Raw genomic sequence first — 26,600 nt, 5'->3', positions numbered from 1 at the left:
ATTGGGTCTACAAGAAAATGCGAGTGTAAAAAAATGAAGATTGTGAATTTTCTCCTTCACTTTGCTGCTATTCCTGTGAAACACCTAAAGGGTTAAAACGCTGACTGAATGTCATTTTGAATACTTTGGGGGGTGCAGTTTTTATAATGGGGTCATTTATGGGGTATTTCTAATATGAAGACCCTTCAAATCCACTTCAAAACTGAACTGGTCCCTGAAAAATAGTGAGTTTGAAAATTTTGTGAAAAATTGGAAAATTGCTGCTGACCTTTGAAGCCCTCTGGTGTATTCCAAAAGTAAAAACTTGTCAATTTTATGACGCAAACATAAAGTAGACATATTGTATATGTGAATAAAATAAAATAAATATTTGGAATATCCATTTTCCTTACAAGCAGAAAGCTTCAAAGTTAGAAAAATGCTAAATTTTCAAATTTTTCATCAAATTTTGGGATTTTTCACCAAGAAAGGATGCAAGTTACCACAAAATTTTACCACTATGTTAAAGTAGAATATGTCACGAAAAAACAATCTCGGAATCAGAATGATAACTAAAAGCATTCCAGAGTTATTAATGTTTAAAGTGACAGTGGTCAGATGTTCAAAAAATGGCCGGGTCCTAAGGTGTAAAATGGCTGGGTCCTTAAGGGGTTAAAGTCCCATACAAGTCTATGGGAAATATATGTTACTGCATAACTTCCAAACGGCTGGTGATATTTAGATAATACTTTGTCACATGTTACTTATATGTCCACTTAAAATATAGGATAGGTAATTTAACCCTTAAATACCCCCATTTGTGAGGGTCAGGGTTTTTGTTTAAAGTCCCATGCAAACCTATGGGAAATGTATGTTCCCACATAACTTCCGTACGGCTTGAAATATTTCAATAATACCTGGTCACATGTTGTCAAATAAAAATATATGATAGTTAAATTAACCCTTACCTTCACCCTTTTATAAAAGATGAGTTTTTGTTTCAAGTCCCATGCAAGTATATGGGACTTCCAGTACCTTACTCCACAAGCTTCGCTCTGCATCTCCTGGTGAATGTGTCAGTCCGGCTTGCAAGCCACACCACATCTAACAAATACACGCCCACAGTTTAAGCCCCATCCCTTTTATTATCTACCCTTTTTGTGCATCGGTTTGGCTTGCAAATTATGCCCAGTCCCACAAAGCCACGTCACCTTCTATTTTCAGCTTACAATATCTTCATCACAAATCAGTCCTACCTGAGGACAGGATATGAGTATGGGACATGGGAGAGAACGGGATATGGGGTTGGGTTATGACAACAATATACGAGGATAGCATATTAAGTCAAAAGCTTCTTCCATTTGTTGATTTTCCTCCCCAACAAGGATTAGGAAAAATATCTTAATGGATATTTTTAAGCTTTGGGTAGAAATCCTCTTCAGTCTAGTTTCTAACTGGTAATCATTATTCATAATCAGATTTTTGCTTTCCACTGCACTGATTTATGGTGGTGGAATTATAGATTTTTTTCCTTACCATCTTAGAGGCATTTTTAGGGTATGTTCACACTATGTAATTCCCGCGGAATTCCACGATCGGAATTACGTGCTGTGAACATAAACATCACTGTGAATGGGTTTCCGCGAAACATGTTCACACTGACAAGTCCACCGCTGAAATTATTCCGCGCAAAGAAACAATGTGTTCCGCTAGCACTACATAGCCGTCAATGGTGACGGCGCAGTGCCGCACGGTCCTACCGCTGAAGTATATAGGCAGCGGCCGCCAGAGTGGAATCTCCGCTCGGGAAATTCTGCGAGCGGAGATTCCATTCAAACTCCATAGTGTCAACATACCCTTATGTTGACAAAGCTTTATGAAGGCTTTATGAAGTCTGACCACAGTGCTCTCTGCTGACACCTCTGTCCATGTCAGGAACTGTCCAAATGGCAAATCCCCATAGAAAACCCTCTCCTGCTCTGGACAGTTCCTGACACGGACAAAGGTGTCAGCAGAGAGCACTGTGGTCAGACTGGAAAGACCTACACAACTTCCTCTGGAGTATACAGCGGCTGATAAGTACATGAAGGCTTAAGATTTTTAAATAGAAGTAATTCACAAATCTGTTTAACTTTCTGGCACCAGTGGATTAAAAAAAAAAAAAAAATTCCACCTGAGTACTCCTTTAAAGCAAACTGACAGGCTGTTTACCCACACTAAACCAATATACTGGGTTATAGTGCAGGTGAACAGCATTACAATGAGGGGTCACTTATGTGAATTCATAAAGTATTGCAGGAGTTATACATCTTCATACTTCTTTTGTGGAGGTTCTGAGCAGAGTGCAGGTGCTGGCAGGCTCTCACGTCCTAGCAATGTGAGAGTGAATAGTTTTGCATGTTCATAAGAGGGGCGTGAAGAGCAGGGAATATTGAGGAGGCAAAGGAGCCTCATCAATACAAATACTGAAAATGCATTTCCATCTCTAGTGACACTGCTGGGAAAAAGCTTTCAGTTTAGTTTGGTTGCCCTGTATCTATCTGATTCTTATGTTCTCCCCCTTTATAGCTAACATTCGACTATTTTCTATGTCTGGCCGACGAGTAAATTGGTTTTATTTCCCTCCTCGCAGGACACCAACATCCAGCCTTGAAATCATTTTTTAAATGTACAAAACTACTCTGCTTTTTCCGAAAATATATTTATATTTTCTCTGGCTTTAAAATATCCAGAAATTTTACTTAACTCCTTTCCGCCAAACGCCATTTTTAAACTTCAGCGGCATGGCAGGGGTATGAAGTGAGATCAGCTTGCATCATATCTGCAGCCAGGACCCGTGGCTAATGCCGGACATCGCTGATCAGGCTGATGTCCAGCATTACCCTTTAGATGCGGCGATCAAAGTTGATCATGGTGTCTAAAAATGACAAAATCTGTCCCCAGTAGCTCAGCGGAGCTGATTGTCCCAATCAGCTGTAAGGAAGGAGGGAATTCTCTTACCTCCTTCTCTACCTTCCGATCTGTGCTCCTATGCTGCAGCCAGCCACTGCAGGTTGTAGCAATGATAACACTGATCAATGCTCTCCCATGGAGCACCATTGATGAGTGTATGCAATCTGAAGATTGCAGGAAGTAGTCTCCCATGGGGACAAAAAAAAAAAGTTGAATAAAGTGTAAGGAAAAAAAAAAGTTATTAAATATGAATTAACCCCTTCCCTAATAAGTTTGAGTCACTCCCCTTTTCCCATTTTGAACCTCTTAAAGATGCAGGGCGTACCTGTAAGCCCCGCGCCCATGTCATATCTGGTCGGTCCCGGCGGCTAACGATAGCCAGGACCCGTGGCTAATACCCGACATTACTGATCGCTGTGATGCCCAGTATTAACCCTTTATATGCTGCGATCAAAGTTGATTGCCGCGTCTAAAGTAAAAAAAAAAGCATTCCCAGCAGCTCAGTCCCGATCAGCTGTAAGAACATGAGGAGGGTCCCTACCTGCCTCATCATTGTCAGATTGCCTATTCACTGTTCCGTGCATTGATCAGTGTTAACGGTGCTCCACTGCTCCTGCTTGGATCTCAAGCACGGAGATCCAGGCAGGAGCAGTGGAGCGCCGATAACACTGATCAATGCTATGGCATAGCATTGATCATTGTCTGCAATCAATGTATTGCATGTTATAGTCCCCTATAGTTAATAAATGTGATTTAACCCCTTCCCTAATAAGTTTGAATCACCCCCCTTTCCCATAAAAATAAAAAAAAACGATGTAAATGAAAATAAACAAAACATGTGTATCGCCGCGTGCGTAAATGTCCGAACTATAAAAATATATTAATTAAACCACACGGTCAGTGGCGTACACGTAAAAAAATTCCAAAGTCCATTTTTGATCACTTTTTATACCATAAAAAGCAATCAAAAAGTCTGATCAAAACCAAAATGGTACCAATAAAAACTCCAGATCACGGCAAAAAATTAGCCCTCAAACATCCCTGTATGTGGAAAAATAAGAAAGTTATAAGGGTCAGAAGAGGACATTTTTAAACGTATACATTTTCATGCATGTAGTTTGATTTTGTTTTACTTTCTGGAAAAAAATCGTAACTTTTATAAGTAGGGTATCATTTTAATTGTGTGGACCTACAGAATAAAGATAAGGTGTCATTTTTACCGAACAATGCACTGTGTAGAAACGTAAGCCCCCAAAAGTTACAAAATGGCTTTTTTTTTTCAATTTTGTCCCACAAATATTTCACTGTAGATTTTTAGGTAAAATGACTGATGTCATTACAAAGTAGAATTGATGGCGCAAAAAACAAGCCATCATAATGGTCTGTAGGTGAACAATTGAAAGGGTTATGGTTTTTAAATGGTAAGGAGGAAAAAATTTAAGTGTAAAAACGCTGAGTCGTTAAGGGGTTAAAATAAAATTGTGAACAAAATAAATAAACATGTGGTATTGCTGCATGCGTAAAATGTCCAAACTATTAAAATATAATGTTTATTTAACAGCACAGTCAATGGTGTAAACATAAAAAAATAGCAAAGTCAAGAATTGCGTATTTTTGGTTGCTTCTTATACCAGAAAAAAAAAAAAGAATAAAAAGCGATCAAAAAGTCCCATCAAAACAAAAATGGTATGACTAAAAACTTAAAGGGGTACTCCGGGCAAAAACAGCTTATCCCCTAGCGAAAGGATAGGGGATAAGATGTCTGATCGCAGGGGGTCTGCCGCTGGGACCCCCCGCGATCTCCCTGCAGCAGCCCGCATTCTGTGCGTAGCTGCGCCTGAAGTTTTGGAAACATCCGGGCTTCCGAGACGGGGACGTGATATCAACGGCCGCAACGTCCCCTCCCATAGACATGAATGGAGGGGGCGTGGGGTGACATCACATCCCCGTCTCGGAAGCCCGGAGGTTTCCAAATCTGCAGACGCAGCCACGCATACAATGCGGGCTGCTGCAGGGAGATCGCGGGGGGTTCCAGCGGCGGGCCACCCGCGATCAGACATCTTATGCCCTATCCTTTCGATAGGGGATAAGATGTTTTTTGCCCGGAATATGATGCAAAAAATTTGCCCTTTTACATCAGTCAGAATAGGACAATTTAAATCATACTAATTTTCATAATTTTTAAAAGTAGTAAAATAAAACAAAACCTATATAGGTTGGATATTGTTCTAATTGTATGGACCTACAGAATAGATAAAACATGTCATTTGTACTGAAAAGTACACTGCGTAGAAACTTGAAGCCTCCAAAAGTTGCTAAATTTCTTTTTGTCTCAATTTATTCCAACAAATATTTATTTTTCCATTTTGCTGTAGATTTGGTGGTAAAATGAGTGATATAATTACAAAGCACAGTTTGTGTGGCAAAAAGAAAGCCCTTATATGGTTCTGTAAATGAAAAATTTAGGACAGAGGAAAAAAAACAAAAAGAAAAAAAAGTCCTTTAGGGGGTTAATACAGACCAGAGCTAAATAGCAAGAAGACTTTCACCGCTCCTCTAGGCTGCAGCTAAAGTAATGACACATTCCTGCAAGGATAGTAATAAAAACAATTGCTACTGTGGATTAAAAAAGTACAAAGGGGCATTTATTCTGCATATACACAGGCAGTATATGTGCTAAAAAAAACTGCACATCTGGCACTTCTTTAGACTGTCTAGTCTAAGTTTGCAATTTCCCATTTAGGCTTACGCCCTCATGGGAATAATTTCCCAATACTTGGGAACCCTCTAATATTAAAACATATATTTATTATTCTTTGTTACACTCTTAACATTTGTGAGGAAAAATATATAAATGATGTATTTTAAAAGCACAGTTGGGAGCAAGTGATATGGAAATTATTTTCCTATTGTAATGGTAGGATTGGATATTTTCCCAATGGGTGGTGTTTTTATCTCCTCTCCGGAGTTAATTTAATGCCTCCAATCCATGTGTTAATTGTTATTCACTCGTCCCTAAACTGCTATAAAAAAAAATCCCTTATGTTGGCGACGTTTCGCCGTCCGTAACCGGCTTTTTCAAGGGTCGGCTTTATCAAGCACCTCGGCCCTTGATAAAGCTGGTTACGGCCGGCAAAACGTCGGGGGGACCAACATATGGCATTTTATAGCAGTTTAGGGACCACAAGTGAATAACAATTAACACATGGATTGGAGGCATTAAATTAGCTCCGGAGAGGAGATAAAAACACCACCCATTGGGAGAATATCCAATCCTACCATTACAATAGCAAAATAATTTCCATATCACTTGCTCCCAACTGTGTTTTTAAAGCATCATTTATATATTTTTCCTCACAAATGTTAAGAGTGTAACAAAGAATAATAAATATATGTTTTAATATTAGAGGGTTCCCAAGTATCAAGTAAGGTGCAAAAGTGTACATTGAAAATGTTGACATTTTATATCGCTAGTTTTGCTCTGTAAATAAGTTTCATTAAATTAACTAGTTAGGTAAACCTCATCATACTATTCTAATTCTATTTCTCTATAAATGTATCTTTTGTAGGCTCTTGTTCCCAGAAGAAAATCGAACAAAACTTACAGAACAAATTCTGACTATATCTAATGTAGAACCTACCTTGCGACCCACTGAACTGTCAATGAAGCACTTCAAAGGTTTATGTAATTCCTATAGAGAACTCTGTGATCGGGATCCAAATTTATTCTTTTATAACTTTAGAGAAGAACTTCGTCAGAAAAGAATGACAAGTCAAGATACCCAGAACAGTGAAGAAAGTGAAATACTATGATCGTAGTAAGATAAAAGTAAGAGGTAGAGTAATACTCCTCAAAGAACACAGAAAGATGAAGCAACTTTTTACACAGTGACTAGTATTACAAAACAATTTACTGTGTACTAAAAAAGAGAAGCTAGAACTTATTTACTGCAAATATTTCTCACTGAAAAAAGGAATAACGTTGAAAATCAATCAGCTAAAATGTGAAATTCCAGATAATTAGAGACATTTAGAGGCTTTATCAGGACCTGTATAGATGAGTGGTGCAGTTGCCCATAGCAATCAATCAGATGGCTTAATTTTTTTAGAGGCCATTTTTAAAAATGAAGGACACAATCTGATTGGTTACTATGGGCAACTGCAAAGCTCTTCCTCTACACAGGTTTTAATAAATCTCCCCAATTATTTCCAGTAACAGGATTTTGATGTGGGAACATCTAAACTGTTGAGCATACTGTACACACTGTATATATTTGTGTAGTGCACAATGGCCAAGATTTACTGTTTCAACCTGCAGACTGTGATACAATTTGCACCAAAAATAGTCTTATAGGACTTTCGCCACATTTACTATGCATTGTGGCACTTTTTCCTTTTACACTTTTCCATTGGGTCCAGAAAGAGGGTTTGGCCTCTGTAAAAACGGGGCATGTCTTCAGGTGTGGCAAACATTGGGTGCAAATTTATAGTTGGTTCAAACCAAAAGGGGCATTCCAGGAAAAAACTTTTTTTTATTTTTTTTATATCAACTGGATCCAGAAAGTTAAACATATTTGTAAATTACTTCTATTAAAAAAAAAAATCTTAATCCTTTCAATAATTATCAGCTGCTGAAGTTGAGTTGTTGTTTTCTGTCTGGCAACAGCGCTCTCTGCTGACATCTCTGTGCAGTTCCCAAGACAAGCAGAGTTCACAGTGCACAGTGGGGATTTGCTTCTAAACTGGGCGGTTCCCGAGACACGTGTCATCAGGGAGCACTTAGACAGAAAAGAACAACTCAACTTCAGCATCTCATAAGTAATTAAAGGATTAAGATTTTTTAATAGAAGTAATTTACATATCAGTTTAACTTTCTGGAGCCAGTTGAATATATTATATATATATATATATATATATATATATATATATATATATTCAACTGGCTCCAGAAAGTTAAACTGATTTGTAAATTACTTCTATTAAAAAATCTTAATCCTTAATCCTATATATATATAAAAGTTTTTTCCTGGATAACCCCTTTAAACTAGACAGTCTTCAGATGAGCCAAATTTATTAACCAGACTTATTAACATGATACACTGTGATAAACCTGGACCATTTGAAAACCGTCCAATTTTGTACTAGGAATGACAGTTTTAGTAAATTTGGCCAATTTTGTTGATAGATATATATATATATTTATATTATCTAGATAATATGGAATAATAAACTGCTTTTGGTACTTAAAACGTTCTCTTATTTGTTTTAATTTAATTATGACTAAAAAGAAAAAATACTTCAGATGTAACGCTAACGTGGCTAAAACCGATTTCACAAATGTGTATTACATGTGCATTTTTGTGCCTGTATTATAAACTCAAGTCATGGTCTGACCGCTCTTTATGATTATCCGAACAGAGAACTGTCTTAAGTCATCAGACCCTTGGTAGGTCAGGACTTGTATCTGTAATTGTCTTCTGTAATATCCCAAAAATGTTTACTAATTATTTTTTTTATTTGCAAGTTATGAGTTCTTCATGCAATTAAAGGCATGAGTGATATACTTTCCGAAAAAGGAGTAAAATAAAAGCATACAATTGTAGTAAATCAGATGCATAATAATCATACCACGCCAAGAAAAAAAACATTCCACAGCGATTTAGGGCAACAACTCATTTTACTGTACAAGATAAAGAAAATTAAATACAGCCAACAAAAATATTACAGTACACGATTTTCGTTTTTTTTTTTTTTTTTATAAACCATATTGTAGTGTACAAAATGAAATGCCTGCACATTGGTGCAGAAAACACAAAAATAACTTAAAAATTATGAAAAAAAAAATGCCCTAAGCCTTCAGCCCACCTGAGCGTAATTCATCCTCAGTGTAATAAGTGTTAATGTCACATAACCGATCTTGAGGATTTTTTTTCGTGCCTTCAACTGTTTTATTCAAAAATATAACTACCATCTCATTGACGGCATGCATAATGTGATACTATACCTTACTTTATACATTATAACAACGTTTTGATACCCTTTCAAAAACTTTTGAATTTGGTCAGCTTTATTATTCCAATTCACAATAAATAAAAAATAACTTAATATGTGGCAACATGAAGTAGTGCACAAGAAAAAAAAATGAACAGATACAGTAAGTAGTTTTTTTCTCTATTTCTAGTCCATGTGTAGCTTGCAAAGAAAAAACAAGGAAATCCCAGTTTTCAATCAGTTCAATGCTTCTGCTGTTTTGAGACCCCCATATCCATGTCATTACTATATTACATAACATTTATACAAGCTGGGATTTCCTCCCTGTTTAAAGGAGCTACAACTTACCGCAGTTCCCAACAGTTTCATAAAAACACTCTTCATTCACTACAGATGTTAAACTCTGAATGCTGAATTCCCTCTCCAGAATTGCATTCAGGTCAATATTTGCAGAATCAGAATGGCTGTCAAGAGATTGTTGGTGGTTCTTCATTGCTTGTGTAATCCCTTTTTCCCGTCTTGTGCTGGTAACTCTTCGTTTAATCGGACAGAAATGTCCCCGTACAAGTTTTGGGTGTTCCTCATGTTGGAAGTTACCCTCTGCATCAATCATTTTGGCCTCCACATATTTTGGCTCTGTTTTGGAATGCTCAGAAATATTTAGGTTCTGGAAGTGTACTTCAATTCCTTGATTTGGGCTGTTCCTCATACTTGCAGAGCTGGGTGTCACATTTGACAACCTGTAATCATCTTCATCATCACTGAGTATATCGGATTCCTTAACTGTTGTGTTTGGTAGGGCCACAACATTCTTTTTGAGGTGCTTGACTGGAGACAGATTTTTGGAATCAAGTAAACTTTCTATGGTTGGACAACCACTACTTTGTGTACCGCTGCTTAAACTGCCATCATCTGAATCTAGTCCATTTCCATTCCCCTTGTCCCTTGTACTATTGCCCCAATCCATGCTAGAGTTGTGTTTCAGCACTTTTAGGGACCTGGTTGATGCTGTTGAAGGTAATAAAGTTTAAGTTAGAAATGGTTAAAAACATACTTGTAGAACATATTTAATTCACCATCATAAAAGTACTCCACTCCCCACAAGCACAACAATGTTGTCCAGCGAGAGGAAAAATAACAAAGGCATAGACTATATAACAAAAAAATGTATAAAACCTTCATGCTGAGCTCCACTTTTGTGGTGACCCTTGTGTCGAAATGAGACCAATCATTGGGCACGTGCTCACAGATCTGCGAGGCAAGATTTTTATTTCATTTTTATATCCAAGTTTCCTCCTAAGAGTACATTCCCATGTACAGGATCTGCTTATATTTTTGCTGCATATTTTCTGCAGCTGTTTTTACTACCCATTGAAGTTAAATGGGCACTGTCACCAAAAAATGTTTTGATATGTTGTAGTACATGTACTATAACATATCTCTGATCTATTATTATTTTTTTTTTTCATTAAACTAGTTTATTTTACATTTGAAAACCGGCCACTAGGGGTCTCCCTTCTAGTGGCCGGCTGCAGGCTGGGGTGATGTCACGCATGAATTCGGACCAATGCCGGCCGGGCATCTATCCTAATTCATTCAGCCTGCGCTCGCTCTCTGCCTGTCAGACAGGCGGGGAGCGAGCGCTGAGAGCACATTGGCTCCCTGGCCTCACCCGCCTCCCGGCATTTACGCGGCGCTGCTGCTGGGCGCAGCACTTTGATATGGCTGTTTTGGGAGGGGGAGGGGGGGGGTTGTTAGCGCTGCGGTGATTTCTGATTAGCACCGCAGTCATAACAAATTTGTTGTTCCCAGGAGGGGGGGGGGGGTTGCACAGCTGGGAGTTGTAGTGGTGAAACAGCTGGAGGCACCCTGTGTAGATGAACTAAGGGAGGGAGTCGACACCCCCAGCAGGCATCAGTGACGTCGTGCCTGCTGGTAAAGTCTGTCTGGTAGTGAGCACACTACCGGGCAGACAAAAAGGCATTTTTTATATAGTAAAAATAAAAAATAAAATGAAGAGCAGGGAGGGGGTTAGGGAGAGATGGGCAATAGGCAGGGACAGAAAAAAAATTTAATAAAAAAAAAAGATGGTGGGAGCTACCTTTAATGGGTTGCAAAATCATCTGCACAAAATATGCAGCAGATCCTGTATGTGTGAATGTACCCTAAGAGAATTTCTGTTTTTAACAAATTACATCTTCTCACTGATAAATCTATATAAAATATTATATATGGTTGTATATAAAATATATGTATATAAAATATTAGACTTAAATTTTGTTTTCTTCATTATTTTGTACAGATTAAAAGTTGAATATCACTGTTGCATAGTTTTAAGCTATATTTTCTAAACTAATTCAGATTATATTCCCTAACTACTCCTAACACCCCTCCTGCCCTTTAAAAAACATTTCAAGCTTTAAAAAGCTCTGTATCATACCTTTCCCCTTGCTCACGTTGTGTGAGCTCCTGGCAGGAGAAATTGGGCGTTCCCCAGAAGGCGTGAAGTCACTGAAACCTGCGAGAGCTGTGCCCCCCCATGCCCTCGCACGCACTTCCTGCATTTGGTCTCATGCCAGGCTGGGAGGAGACCAAACTGTGTTTGATTTGTGGCAGGGAACAGAACAGAGCCACCTAGTGGATGTTTTTTCAATCACATTAAAAACAAAGTTTGAAAATGTTAACAGCAAGTAAATAGCTGTGTTTTTATACTTACATAAATCATGGAAAGTTTAGGAGAAGGTAACTTGTCTTCTCCTGGAAAAGATGGGTGTGTGTCCAGGTCCTGAGGTGATTTCTTGATAATCACTGAGAGATACTAGTTTATTTGGATGATTATATTAAAACAACGCATTTCGCAAGGGAACCCTCACTTCTTCAGGTCTGTACATACCAAAAAATCACCTCAGGCGCCGGACACGCACTCATCTTTTCCAGGAGAAGACAAGTTACCTTCTCCTAAACTTTCCATGATTGCTGTATCACCGCCATCACAGATGACCGGGTTCAGATGCGGGGCTGCCACGAGGATCTGAAGGAGTGAATTATCACTTGTATGTGCTCTCAACAGTGTTGTGCCTGAAGCGCAACAAAAATAGGTGAGTGAAACTACCTCACCTTGATACAACACACAATAAGGATAAGATCTATATTATATCCACTTAGATCCTTTTTTTTTTAAAAGTACAAAGGTAGTAACGGCACTTAGATAGCGCCTGCTCTCTGTTCTCTTTTTTTCTCCTATACATTGCTTATACTTACATAAGGAACAATATATGAAAAGTTTAGTTTGGTGACATGTACTCTTTAATACAGTGACCCCCGACCTACGATGGCCCCGAGATCTCAGAGGCCATCGCATGTCGATGTCAGCATCGACATACAATGCTTTTTTATGTCGGGGCCATCGCATTAAGCGCAAAATGCTTAAGCTGCTGCCTGATAGCAGCTTAATGTTCCCCGTGTGGTGCGGTGAGTATTACTTACCCCTCCACGATGCTCCGGGGTGCCCTTCGGGTCCAGCACTGGTCCTCCGGTGTCTTCTAGGCCCTCTCCGGTGACGTCAATACGCTGTTGCGCACGCCATCCAGTCATCCAATAGGAACGATGTACGCAGTGGCGTAATGACGTTGCTACGCAGGCCCAGTAAGGCCTTGTGGAAGACAGCGGAGGACTGGAGAAGACCAGGAGAGCCCAGCGGAGGCCCGGCGTCAACCTTCGGGAGCGGCGGGACGCGGTCCGGAGCGGCCGGGACAGGTGAGTACAGCTTCCTATACTTTACATTGCACGAATCCCTCAACATACGATGGATTCGACAAACGATGGCTCGTTTGGAATGAATTACCATCGTATGTTGAGGAACCACTGTATTACATATTAATTAAAACACATATCAATAAAGAGTAGCACTAATGCATAACATATGTAAAATAAGACTCACAGTATGCCCAGGGATAGCCAAATATGTAATAACTAGAGATGAGCGAATTTACAGTAAATTCGATTCGTCACAAACTTCTCAGCTCGGCAGTTGATGACTTATCCTGCATAAATGAGTTCAGCTTTCAGGTGCTCCGGTGGGCTGGAAAAGGTGGATACAGTCCTAGGAAAGAGCCTCCTGTAAATTCGCTCATCTCTAGTAATAACCTAAACTATGGATAAAGGCCTATAAACTGCTGCCTCAATATAAAATAGTAAGGAGCTCCAGAGCACTGACAGACTTAGGGTACATTCACATGGGTGGATTTATATGCGGGTTACCTGCTGCATATTTGAAAGGGGCAGGCTCTTCTCGGCTGTCCGCTACAGATTTCTGCTGCGGAAAATCCGCCGCGGACAGCTGAGAGGAGCTCGCAAATAAATCCGCCCATGTGAACGTAGTCTTATAGAGACAAACAAAAGTAATCAACACATCAGACAGTATCAGGTGCAGGATACCACAGACATGTCCCATGCCTACAAGAAACAAGATGGCAAGTCATATGCCTTTTACCCGGGTCAATGTCTGAGGTTATGTTTACATGGGCTAATGTCCACACAGAAAATCTCAGTGCAGCGATTGCCCTGACAGCATGACATGTAAATCTTTCTAAAAGAAGGAATGCTTTAAATCCTAGATACTTTAGATGCAGACTTGTATAAGGCTCTATTCACATGGCATGAGGCAGAGATGTTACACACATATTTCTGTAGCTAAAAGCTGCTACTTCAGGATTACTGCTCTATTATCCCAATATATCACCAAAAGCATATGCCTATTTGTAACATACCTAATTTTGCTGACATTGGAATTCTGTTTCTTAATGGACCCAGTCGATCTTTATTGGTCTTCTCCAGAGGCAGGTCACACTTGATGTTCCGCCTTAGGTTTTCTCTCAGAATAGAACGTATCACTTTAATTGTGCTCGTCTTACTTTCACAATCACTGCATGAATAAAAAAATTCACAGGGTAAAATTATTAACGTTATAGCAATATTATAACAAGAAATGATTTGATCTTGGCACCTTACTTAGGATCATCATGCCATAAGTATGCAATGTTTATTGCAGTTAGCTTTTCAGCCTAAGTTAGTAGGATTTAAAAAGAAAGAGAAGTGTAAGTAAAGTGGAAACTCTTCTTCGGAGACATAGTGGAAATCTGTTCCCGTCCAAATGTATTATTATTATTATTATTATTAAAGTTTCCTAGGACTTTATCCTCCTTTTCCAGCCCACCGGAGCACCTGAAAGCTGAACTAATTCATGCAGGATAAGTCATCAACTGCCGAGCCGAGAAGTTTGTGACAAATCAAATTTACTGTAAGTTCGCTCATCTCTACTCCTAAGTGCTAAGCAAATAGAACCTTTTACTTCCCCCCAGATGTCATGCTGACATTATTTTATCTCTCTGCAAACAGTTCAATCTTGATTGTCAGGCTTCACTGGGGACAGGCTGATTTCACCTTGTCAGGTCAGCTAATATGAGCAAAAATCTAAGCAGAGGTAAAATGACATTTTACCAATTAAAATATATATGATTATATATTAAATCCATTACAATTTCCCCCCTTAAAATGGCTATTTTACATTCTTTCCCTAACATGTAGTGCTATCTCATCTGTCCTATGTACTTTTCCAACTCTCTTTCTTCTTGTTTTACATTAGATGAGTCATGGTTAAAGGGGACAGCTTTTTAAAATGTATAGCCTATCCTCAGGGTGGGCCATCAGTATTAAAGGGGTTATTCAGCATCAGAAAAACAGCTGTTTTTTTTTTTTTAAACTGAAGCTCAGTTCCATTGAAGTGAATGAAGCCAAGGTGTAACACCACATACAATCTGGGGACAGATGTGGTGCGGTTTTTCTGAAAGAAATTGTTTTTCTCTTGCTGAATAACCCCTTTTTAAGTTGACTTTTGTCTGACTCGTGGCACCCCAAAAGTCAGTGGATTACAGGGACAATGGCCTATTCCATAGTTACTGTTAGCTTGTATTTGCATCACTGTACTAATAATAGTGGTGGTACAAGGTACTGCAGTTTTGCCCTATTCACTTCAATGGTACAGCCCTACAGTTGCTTATAACACAGCTACTGCACGTATGGAAATGCAAGTACGGTAATAGCAGCATTAAACATTGAAAAGGAGATGGACCCTGACAATCTAATATTAATGGCCTGTGTTGATGATTGGATAGCTGGATAACACCTTGAACACTTTCCTGATTTTGGCTACAGTGCAGTGTTTGAAGGCTCTATGGCTTTGTGGTACAGGTTATGTCCCAATGCTTTTGGGGGAGAAAATCTCTGTACATTCAGCATGTGATTCAGCATTCCACAACTGGTATATGATTTAAAAATAATAATCTGGAGGCATGGGGAGATACAATAACGGCACTATGGGGGAGATTTATCAAAACCTGTGCAGAGGAAAAGTTGTCCTGTTGCCCATAGCAACCAATCACATCACTTCTTTCATTTTTCACAAGGCCTCTGTAAAATGTAAGAAGCGATCTGATTGGTTGCTATGGGCAACTGGTCAACTTTTTCTCTCCACATGTTTTCATAAATCTCCCCCTATAACTCTATGGGTGCCTAATATAGTTTAGTACAAAAGGGAATCTTAATGTGCGAGCCTATGGGTGTAAATATTAAGCTCATTTTTTTCAGGGTAAGTTGTTTTGATGTACATCACATGTAAAGGAATACATAATGGAGAAACCAATAGTACTTACCTGCTGCAGAGCTGAAAAATAGTTTCTGGTCTCCCCTGAAGTTCAGATTTTGTATGGATAAGTTCCCACAAGCAGTTATTTTCTGTTCCTGTGCAGAATAAGTAAAGGGGGATTTAGATTGTGTATGAGCAGTGATATGTATGTCTGATGAGATACATGGGACCTGCTGCAGTGCAAAGCAGAGGTCTGAAGATTGCTGGAAGAAAAAGGGATATTCGTCCGGGCAGCCCACAATTAATACATTTCCTTATCCTGTGACAATACGTAACTACTCTCTGAATATTGAGGAGTTATATAACCTCTGTATACCAAATAGACCATATTATTTAATAACATTGCTGCCAACTGCGGCAAAACCAATCCACTGTTATAAGCTGTTGCCCAGCATTCCACACAGCCAGCTTTCCTTCTTGTACAGGTTTCTGGTGCTTTGGAGATTAAACAATATTTCTATTCAAGGATTGGTATTTACCTGCAGCATTTCCCATCCTGACCTGAACAGCAGACAAAGGAATCAGCCAGCGGAATTTAAACTGATCAATATCACCATAGGTTTGAGAGCTTCGTGTATTCTGACTCTGTACAAGAAATACATGAAATGCATAAATAAGGTGAGAAAAAGTTCAAGATAAATTATCTTTGATTGTTTTAAAAATGTCAAATATATATGACTAAAATGTATGACTGTAATATAAATGTGTTTTAAGACTCTGACATGGACATAAATAAGAAATAAATATATTCATAAATCTCAGAAACTACACATAATATAACCATAATTTATATATATATATATATATATATATATATATATATATATATATATAATTAAATTTGAGTAGTTGTGTTAGTCCAGATTAGCTTATGACTTGATAAAGGGAGGAATCCCGAAAGCTTGTCTCTACAAAATTCTGTTAGTCCAATAAAAATGGTATTACAAGATACTGCAACATTTTTTGATTTGCATTTATATATATATATATATATATATATAAATTATATATTTACTGTAATTAAATAAAACTTATTTTGGGCACATACTGACTCTGGAGGTGGGTACTGAAAACCTTTACATCATTCACTTTCATGCAGCTATTGGCTACATCTTAAGGCTAAGTTTCCACTTGGGTTTTTTTCTGGCAGTTTTTGGAATACTTTTTAATAACTAAGTTTTTGAGCCAATGTCAGAAGTGGATCCATAAGGGAGGAGAAGTATAAGTTTTTCCTTTAGGTGTCCTATTCCCTTTGAATACACTTCTGACTTTGGCTCAAAAACTGCAGTGGCAGATATCCAAAAACTGCCAGAAAAAAAACCAAGTGGAAACTTAGCCTCTAGGGGTTATCTGAATTAGAAAAACATAAACACACCTGTCCTTAGTTTGTGTGCGGTATTACAACTCTGATCCATTTACTTCAATTCACACAAACTGAGGACACACGTGTTACTAAAAGAAAGCAGCCATGTTTTCCTAATCCAGGGAAACCCATTTAATTTGGCTTTACATAGATTGGTGTCTGCCAAATTCTGTGTGACTTGGCAACCATCTATGGTGTATTGTGGGTCCACAACTCCCAAAAAGGATCAGGCCTGGTTCATTTGGTCAGGAAGGAGATAAGCTGTCCCTAAAGGAGTCTGTTAGTGACTTAACTCCCTACTACCAATTCAGGCACAAGCCAGAAGATGTGACTTTTTCCAAAAACTCTTGCCAAGGCCGGTTCCTGGGACTGCAGCTCAGCCAAACAGTTGCAATACCGTGCACAACACATTAATTGGCGATTTGTGCTTTGAACTTGTCAAGTTGTACATGCAGTATGATGTGTGGGCATCATGGTATAGAGCAAGAAGAGCTGAGAAGATGCATATATAGTTTTGTTAAATAATATTTAGTATAAACATTCATTAACATCCCTGCATTTTCTATGCTTAGGAGTCTGGAGGGCAGTCCTACTAAGGCCTCTTTCACACTATGAAATAGTTCCGTTTAGGAACTTCTGTCACCAGTTCCGTCACTATATCGGCGAAACCCGGCCGTTACAAAACCCCTGACGGCCGTGACTAAATCGCATTGCAGCCACTGCATGCAGTAATTTTTCTGCCACGATGTCCCGTCACTGTATAACGCATGTATAACGGGCATATACGGGTGCAAACGGGCAGTTACAAAACCCCATAGGCTGCAATGCGATTTAGTCACGGCCGTCAGGGGTTTTGTAACGGCCGGGTTTCGCCGATATAGTGACGGAACTGGTGACGGAAGTTCCTAAACGGAACTATTTCATAGTGTGAAAGAGGCCCAAGTCACTGACAGCCCTTCCGATATGACTCATACAGAGATTGATGTCAGTCACCAATAAGATTGCCCACTGGACTCCTAACCATAGAAAAAATCCCACTGTGTAGTCTTCTCAGTGATTGTCAGCCATCTCTGTATGCAGAGTCATTTAGGAAGGACTTTTCATCACCAAGTAGGACCGTCCTCTGGACTCCTAATAGAAAGAGCAAAGATGTAAATGAATACATTATTCTGAAAACCTTCCTGAAAACCTACATATCAATCTGTTCAGCCCTTGCGGTTCTATAACCTTTGATCAGATCTCACAGATCAGACACTATATTCAACCTGGCAGGTTCCCTTAAGCAAAAATACAAAATTGTCAAATAGCACAATAGCATGTGCTCATGGACCCAATGTCAATTATCTGTCCAAGATGGTAGCTGGGTTGAGAGGACTACTAAACCTAATATGTTATCAATATCAATGCTTTGATGTGACATTCTGGAACTTTACTTTCAAAAGCTTTGCATATATTAACAGAGAAATTGATTGAACATTAAATAAAGTGTGTCGGTAAAATGCTGTCATCATCTTCATCTGCAGTCTATTTTCCTACAGAGTCTAATTACAAATGGTACATTTGTTCGTGACGCCTACACACAGTACTGCGTGTTTTGATTTTCTTCCCATGACTTACCCTTATAAGAGGATTCTGCGCCTCCCCCTCCCCGCTGCATCCCCTTTACCTTCCAGGCTGAGCTTTTAGACTATTGGGAGTATGCAGTATCCAGTACCTTGAAAGGACAATCGCTGCCTTTTTTTCCCCCAAGTTTAAATTGCCATGAAATGGTCAGTAAAATGTCATTTTCTGCTGCCAAAAACATTTTTCTTTCTATACTTGAATTTCAATATTCTTATTATTGGCAAGCATTTCTCACCATACACTGCCTGAGGCACTGGTTTTACAAAGGAATGATACAAACAGGAGGAGGTTATAAATAGAGCAAAGCTACAAAAAAACAGGAATTAGAAAGAGCGTGTGCGGTCAGGTCTGTTGGAGTACTAACCGTTTTCTTCTTCAGCTTGAAGTTTTCTTTGTGAACGAGAATAATTGCCCTTCTAAACACTGCAAGAACAATATAAAAAAAAGAGAATAACATGGATATTAAGGCCGACAGGTACACAGATAAGCATGTACACACATATTGTGGACTAGTCTGGTATCATCTACCTATGTTTATGTCAAGGTTAGAGTAGTGGAGTAATGTGTCTTCCTGAGGAGACTCCCAAACTGGAGTATGGAGGCTTACAAGCCATGCAATACTCCTTTCCAGAAGAAAAAGAACTTGCTCTATAGTGCCACCTACTGGAGGTAGCTTCCCTTACAATAAGGCAACCAGATTCCACAGATTGAGAACACTCTCACCACACAAATGATGTTCCGGAAAATCAAGGGCTGAACGTTTTTTTAATTTTTATTTCATCCATCTGTGGCTCTGGTTCTCCCATATGGCTCGGAGAGCCAATAGCAAGTACATTCAGCAGGGCAGGGACACTCTGCCACTTTAGGAGCAGCACTGACACCCATGACGTCACAGACATGTCCTTGCCCTGGCTGATCCTCTCCAAACAGGAGGAGAAAAATCCTGGTCCTCACACCGTGCGGTTTAATTAACGATATATTTTTATAGTTTGGACATTTACGCACACGGGGATACCACATATGTTTATTTTTATTTACACTGTTTTTTTTTAAATGGGAAAAGGGGGGTGATTCAAACTTTTAATAGGGAAGGTGTAAAATGATCTTTATTCACTTTTTTTTCACTTTTTTTTTTGCAATGTTATACCTCCCATAGGGACCTATAACACTGCACACACTGATCTTTTACATTGTTCAATGATTCTGCCGCTTGACTGCTCATGCCTGTATCTCAGGCACTGAGCAGTAATTCGGCGATTGGACACGAGGAGGCAAGGTAGGAGACCCTCCTCGTGTCCTGCAGCTGTTCGGGATGCCGTGATTACGCCGTGGCGATCCCGAACAGCTCCCTGAGCAAACCAGCGTGTGTGCCTTTCTTTCTACTTTAAAGGGGTACGGACTCATGACGTAACGTTACGTCATGGGTCCTTAACAGGTTAAAGGGGTCCTCCGGTGAAAAACTTTATTTTTCTTTTTTTTTTATTTAAATCAACTGGTGCCAGAAAGTTAAACAGATTTGTAAATTACTTCTATTAAAAAATCTTAATCCTTCCTGTACTTATTAGCTGCTGAATACTACAGTGGAAATTATTTTCCGTTTGAAACACAGAGCTCTCTGCTGACATCATGAGCACAGTGCTCTCTGGACAGTACCTAAAATGGACAGAGATGTCAGCAGAGTAAAAGGAAATCCCCATACGAAACATATGCTGTTCTGGACAGTTCCTAAAATGGACAGAGATGTCAGCAGAGAGCACTGTGTTTCAAAAAGAAAAGAATTTCCGCTGTAGTATTCCACAGCTAATAAGTACTCGAAGGATTAAGATTTTTTTTAATAGAAGTAATTTACAAATCTGTTTAACTTTCTGGCACCAGTTGATTTAAAGAAAAAAAATTAGTTTTTCACCGGAGGACCCCTTTAACCTGTTAAGGACCCATGACGTAACGTTACGTCATGAGTCCGCTCCCGATCTATAACACGGGGCCACGGCAAGGGTCAGGCCTGGCCTCTATTAATGGCCGGGACCCGTGGCTAACAGCGTGTGGCACTGATCGCAGTGCGGCGCGCTATTAACCCTTTAGACGAGGCGTTCAAAGTTGAACGCCGTGTCTAAAGTGAAAGTAAAACCACACTATTTTACTGCAGCAATTCTTCTTTCTTTATATATGTGTTCTTCAATAATACAAAATGCAAAGGACAGTATATAATTACCCAGTGTGGATCACGCAAAGTTCCCCTTTAAAATATGATCAGGGGGATTATATGCCAAAGCTAGAATCTCCCTCCAGTAGATGACAATGTAGAACAAATTGTTTCCTTTATAAAATAAGCTAGCTTGCATATCTCAAGGTTATAAATAACTATTTCTCACGTATGTGTGCATTAGATTGCAATACAATGGACAATATGGATTCTATTGCAGTCCGTACTATTCTGCTGTAAATCACACCAATTTGCTGGATAGAAGCACTGAAGCAGTGTTTCTAAGAGAAAAGGTACCAATGTACCTTGTTATCTGATGGAGAATGAATAAAGCCAAATCCCCACAAAAGCATGGAGTGTCACCCACTCTTTGCAGTCCCAGTTGCCAAGCAACTACCCCTACATCCTGAGGCAGTACATTGCATGCACACACAAATTAGGTTGTGTAAAGAACCTCTTAATAAAAAGATGCTTTTGGCAGAGTTATTAAGATACCAACATGCAGTATATGTTGGAGTTAAAAGGGTTTGCTGCACATATTTTTGTGAGACCATTCGTCATATAAAGCCTGAATGTGTTTTTTTAATCATCAAAACTAATATGATGCCCCATCTGTTAAAAATATTTCCATCCTAATGTTTAGTGAAAAAACCCCACAAATTGCTGCATCTGGATGTGGGGTGCTAATTCCCCATGTGTCCAGGAGGAGACAATCACCATCAACCTCTCTAAAAATAACAATTATGTAACTGCACTTGAAGCATTGAAGTATGTACTTTGCATTGCAATGTGTCTTCACTATGGTGATTGCTGGCATTAGTCAGACAATTTATAGCTGCAATCATACATCTAGCCCTAGTCATGGTGTTCCGTTAATACAAAATGACAATTTGCGTCTGGCGGTATGGAATGGGTTTCCAGATGTATTTTTAGAATGTTATAATTTTTCAGGCTTTGGATTTAGAATAGGGTTGTGGTGCCTGGCTCTTTAAGAGTTTTACTTTCAGCAAACTAACTTAATATAAAAAAAAAACGGGATTTCAGTTCTGTGAGATGGAAATCGTAAGAGTAAAATTATTCCAGTAATTCAGCACAATCCATGTTCAAATCATTTTCGTGGCCTCTGTCCTGCATGAAAATGTAAATACCCAATGAATGACAAATATTTAAAGGGGTACTCCGTCCATGACATCTTATCCCCTATCCCAAGGATAGGGGATAAGATGTCAGATCGCCGGGGTCCCGCTGCTGGGCACCCCCGGGATCTCGGCTGCGGCACCGCGCTATCATTACTGCACAGAGCAAACTCGCTCCGTGCGTAATGACCAGCGATACAGGGGCCGGAGCAGTGTGACATCACGGCCCACCCCCTTAATGCAAGTCTATGGGAGGGAGCGTGTATTGAGGGGCGGGCCGTTAAGTCACGGGGGGGTGGAGCCATGACGTAACGATGCTCCGGCCCCTGTATTGCCCGTCATTACGCACGGAGCGAGTCTGCTCTGTGCAGTAATGATAGCGGGGTGCCGCAGCCGAGATCCCGGGGGTCCCCAGCAGCGGGACTCCAGCGATCTGACATCTTATCCCCTATCCTTCTGATAGGGGATAAGATGTCTAGGAATGGAGTACCCCTTTAATAACATAGCAAGGTGCATGATAAAAGGAGGAGAAGCTGAGACATGTAGTATACATGACCAGCTCTAAACTAGTGAAACTAGGGATGTCCCGATACAGATACTAGTATCGGGGCCGATACTAGCCATTTCCCTGGTATTGGGGACTCGTTCAATGTCCCCAATATCAAATCCGATACCTGCTGCCCGCTCCGCTGCCCCGTTCTCCCTTCCGCATAATGCCGTTCTATGGAGGAGCATGTGACACACACGTCGCTCCACCTCCTCCACTGCGCTCAGCGTAACGCTACGGAGGAAGCAGAGTGACGTGTATGTCACATGCTCCTCCATAGAATGCCATTATGAGGACGGGGGGGGGGGGCAGCAGCACCTGTCAGAGGACAGCCGCAGGTGAGCTGTTTACAAGGGTGGGGGCTGCGGTCTACAGGGGGCCTCCTACTAACATCTCCAGGGGAGCTGCGGTCTACAGGGGGGCCCTGCAATCTACAAGGGGGGCTGCTACTAATGTCTACAGGGGGTGCCTGCTGTCTACAAGGGGGGGCTGCTACTATTGTCTACAGGGGGCTGCTGCTAGTGTCTGCAAGGGGATACTACCGAATATTAAACGCAATCTTACAGCAGAGTCACCTGCACTAACTTGAATTTATAGGTAGATAACAGGTGACCCAGTTTCTATCGCTGCTCACCATGTGGTCATCGGTTTCGCCGCCAATGCAAATTTTTTGGTCTGCCCAATGGAGAAGAGAGAAATCTTGGCTCATATTAAAGCAGCCGCCTCCATTGCGCACAACAAGAAACCCACATATCATACGGTAAACAGCGCCAGAGACCGAGTCACCCTGGTGTCAGATTCCCTTTTAAAAAAAAAGTACTCGTACTTGGTATCGGCGAGTACTAGAATTAAGGTATTGGTACTTGTACTCTGTCTTAAAAAATTGTATTGTGACATCCCTAAGTGAAACATACAATTTAGACTGACCACATCAACCTGGTGCAGGTGACAGAGATGAGCTCTGCTAGACTCAGTATGGCTGAGTTCACATTAGATCCGGCACCGTCCCTTTTGGGAATGGATGGGCCTGCTGGCTGCCACAAGCTAGATCTTTTGCATCGGACATTCCATCCATAGACTGAAATTTTGCACTCTCCCTGACTTCTGGACCATTCAGCATATTTGTAGCAGTTTTTTGATCTGGAGCATACAGGGTGGATGCAGTATGAAAAGGAATGAGACCTGACAGAGTTATGGTGATCACTCATAAATGGAACTTCAATTAAAACAAAAGCCTCTCCCCAATGAGGAAATGTTGTAACCTGATAGGCCCTTGGTTTTAACTTCTTGCAAAGTAAATAGATGGTCATAGAATCACAGAATAATATACAAAATAGACTTCTACAAGCATTTCACCCCTACAAAGGACAGTAGCATTTTTGTTTTTGTTATCGTTCTCCATTTCTTTTGCCATATGGGCATGTTCTTATAAGATTATATCCTACAATACCAATGTTTTGAAAAGAGGTTCTGGCCTATCAGAATTTCAGTATTATGTAGAAGATCAGATACCAGATTTAAAGGGGTTCTCTGGTGAAAAACTATTTTTTTCTTAAATCAACTGGTGCCAGAATGTTAAAAAGATTTGTAAATTACTTCTATTTAAAAATCTTAATCCTTCCAGTACTTATCAGCTGCTGTATGCTCCACAGGAAGTTTTTTTCTTTTAAAATGTATTTTCTGTCTGACCACAGTTCTCTCTGCTGACACCTGTCTGTCTGTCTCAGGAACTCTCAAGAGCAGGATAGGTTTGCTATGGGGATTTTCTCCTGCTCTTGATAGCTCCTGAAACAAACAGGTGTCACCAGAGAGCACTGTGATCAGACCGAAAAGAAATTCAAAAGAACTTCCTGTGGGGCATACAGCAGCTGATAAGTACTGGAAGGATTAAGATTTTTAAATAGAAGTAATTTACAAATCTGTTTAACGGTTTAACAGTTGATTGAAAAAAACATATATATTTTTTTCACCAGAGTACCCCTTTAAGCAATGTTACTGTTGGGGCTGGTTGAACAAATGTTTTAATAAAATAAAATATTTTATCAATTGAAGGAATACCATATCTAAATATATATAAAACGCAAAACTAAGACCACCCACTGCAAAGCCACATCCACTTTTATCTTCAGCCTACAATCTCTTCTTCACAGCTCAGCCCCACATGAGAACAGGATATAAGGACAAGAGCGTTATTGTTGCTTTTCATCTCCCAAATGGTTTAAGAAGACCGGGCAACACTGGGAACTGTGCTATTAGTACATAAGTATGGCATATTAATGTATATATGTCTGAAATGTATGTTCCTGTGAATAGAACACTTACCAAACACTGTCAGCTCGAGCTCTTTTCTTGTTTTGCCAAGAGATGGGAAGATATTGAGCCAGGTGACTGTAGAATATACCAACAGTTCCCCCATAGAGAGCTCTGTAACCTGCGTGTACAAAACTCCATTTGTAAGGCTCTGTACCTACAAATCATTATAAACAGTGGAAATGTACAGACTTCTGGGTTACCTCTTTCTCTGTCCCACTCTGCTCTGCAACTAGCTGATCAAACACTGTTCCATAGTCTTCATAGATTTTCTGCATTTCATTAATATGACTTGCCACTTTCTCCATAGCCTTTAGGGCTTCTGTAAATTTAGAAAGTACAAAGTTCAGTAACTTATATCACTAGCTACCAAGCAGGGCAATATAATTGTTTTCTCTATATGCAAGATTGGGTTGGGATGTTTCAAATAGTCTATGTGGTTGTTGCCAAGAAAATAATATACAGTGGGGATCAAAAGTTTGGGCACCCCAGGTAAAAATTTGTATTAAAGGAGTAGTCCAGTAGTGAACAAGTGGTGAACAACTTATCCCCTATCCTTAGGAGGGATTGTGCAGTCAAACGTGGGTTTTGAATTGTTTTTCTCACAATCCTGCGAGCTGTTCTGTCTGATATTTTTCTTGGTCTTCCATATCTTGCTTTAACTTTCACTGTTCCTGATGACTGCCATTTCTTAATTACATTCTGAACAGAGGATACTGACATCTGAAAAAGTTTTTCTATCTTCTTATAGCCTTCTTCAGCTTTGTGAGCGTCAACTATTTTAAAGCATACCGTCAGATCACTCAAAAACACAAAACTGTTATATGTTGCTCAGTATCTCATCCTGATCACGTACATATCATGTTTATGTGTCTTTGACCAAAATTTCTCTTAGAATTAGCTTTATTTCTGAAATACCTTAATTTTGTCCACCAGAAGCAGGGGGGCGGGTACTCACTGTGATAACCACTCCTGCTCCTCCCCCTCCCTCTTCTCAGTCCAGTGCTTCCCAACCAGGGTGCCTCCGGCTGTTGCAAAACAACAGCTCCCATCATTTTACTGTGCAGGCATGCTGGGAGTTTTAGTTTTGCAACAGCTGGAGGCATATGATTGTAATCCCCCCTTTATTACACACACACACACACACACACAGGCTTCATATATTCTTATACATACACATTAGATAGATACACTGATATACACACACATACATATATATCCACACACACACAGACACTTACTTTTTCGTCTGCAATGCATGTTTCTGCCTCTCTTATTGTGGTCTGCTGTGTGAGAGCCGGCAGCAGTCTTCCTTGCCCCTCCCCTTCTCTTCACACGAGTTTCTGCAGTGTGTACAGCCCCTCCCCCCTCCAAAACGTCCTGGAATGCAGGACGAAGCAGTGTAGACAAAATCACTGAATGCATTCCAGCAGGCGGGGGGGGGGGGGGGGGCAGTTCTTTGACTGGCTTTTTCAGTATAAAATACTGAAAATGTTCTAATGAAACATGCTTTACAACATATCAAAAGTTTTTATATCTGACAGTGCCTATTTAAGTTTCAGATTTCTAGACAACTGCTTAGAAGAACCCATGGTGCCGATTGTTGGAACAAGATCAGATGAGTCTGGGCATCACCTGAGATTGACATCATCTGGTCTTCCCAGATGATGATTGAGAACAATCCATGACACTGGCAGGTCTCCTCAGCTTTGCAAAGGGAGCAGTGCATGCTATAAATTCTGCAGGGCGCCCAAACTTTTGCAGAGGCCATTTTTTTGTTTTCTGTTATTTTG

The 26,600-nt window shown here is 39.9% G+C and overlaps 2 protein-coding genes across 15 annotated transcripts in view; one reads left to right on the top strand and one right to left on the bottom strand.

The window, feature by feature from the left end:
- The window catches only part of TFB1M (transcription factor B1, mitochondrial), a 179,521-nt gene extending 171,728 nt beyond the window's left edge, over positions 1–7,793 (top strand). For all 7 annotated transcript variants that reach the window (XM_056567057.1, XM_056567058.1, XM_056567056.1 and 4 more), the window contains exon 8: positions 6,501–7,793. In XM_056567057.1, the coding sequence (XP_056423032.1) occupies positions 6,501–6,744 (244 nt within the window). In that variant the 3' untranslated portion in view covers positions 6,745–7,793. The remainder of the gene's footprint in view (positions 1–6,500) is intronic.
- Positions 7,794–8,565: 772 nt separating this feature from the next.
- TIAM2 (TIAM Rac1 associated GEF 2) overlaps positions 8,566–26,600 on the bottom strand; it is a 488,869-nt gene continuing 470,834 nt past the window's right edge. For 6 of the 8 annotated variants that reach the window (XM_056567049.1, XM_056567046.1, XM_056567048.1 and 3 more), the window contains 7 exons: positions 25,011–25,129; positions 24,820–24,928; positions 18,976–19,034; positions 16,105–16,210; positions 15,633–15,720; positions 13,692–13,846; positions 8,566–9,930 (listed from right to left, as the gene is read on the bottom strand). In XM_056567049.1, the coding sequence (XP_056423024.1) occupies positions 9,260–9,930; positions 13,692–13,846; positions 15,633–15,720; positions 16,105–16,210; positions 18,976–19,034; positions 24,820–24,928; positions 25,011–25,129 (1,307 nt within the window). In that variant the 3' untranslated portion in view covers positions 8,566–9,259. The remainder of the gene's footprint in view (positions 9,931–13,691; positions 13,847–15,632; positions 15,721–16,104; positions 16,211–18,975; positions 19,035–24,819; positions 24,929–25,010; positions 25,130–26,600) is intronic. The other 2 variants (XM_056567052.1, XM_056567053.1) reach the window with 2 other exon arrangements.

Source organism: Hyla sarda, chromosome 3 (assembly GCF_029499605.1).
Source record: "Hyla sarda isolate aHylSar1 chromosome 3, aHylSar1.hap1, whole genome shotgun sequence".
Lineage (NCBI taxonomy): Eukaryota > Metazoa > Chordata > Amphibia > Anura > Hylidae > Hyla > Hyla sarda.
The sequence above is the reverse complement of the archived record's forward strand: the minus strand, read 5'-3'. Positions and strand labels throughout refer to the sequence as shown.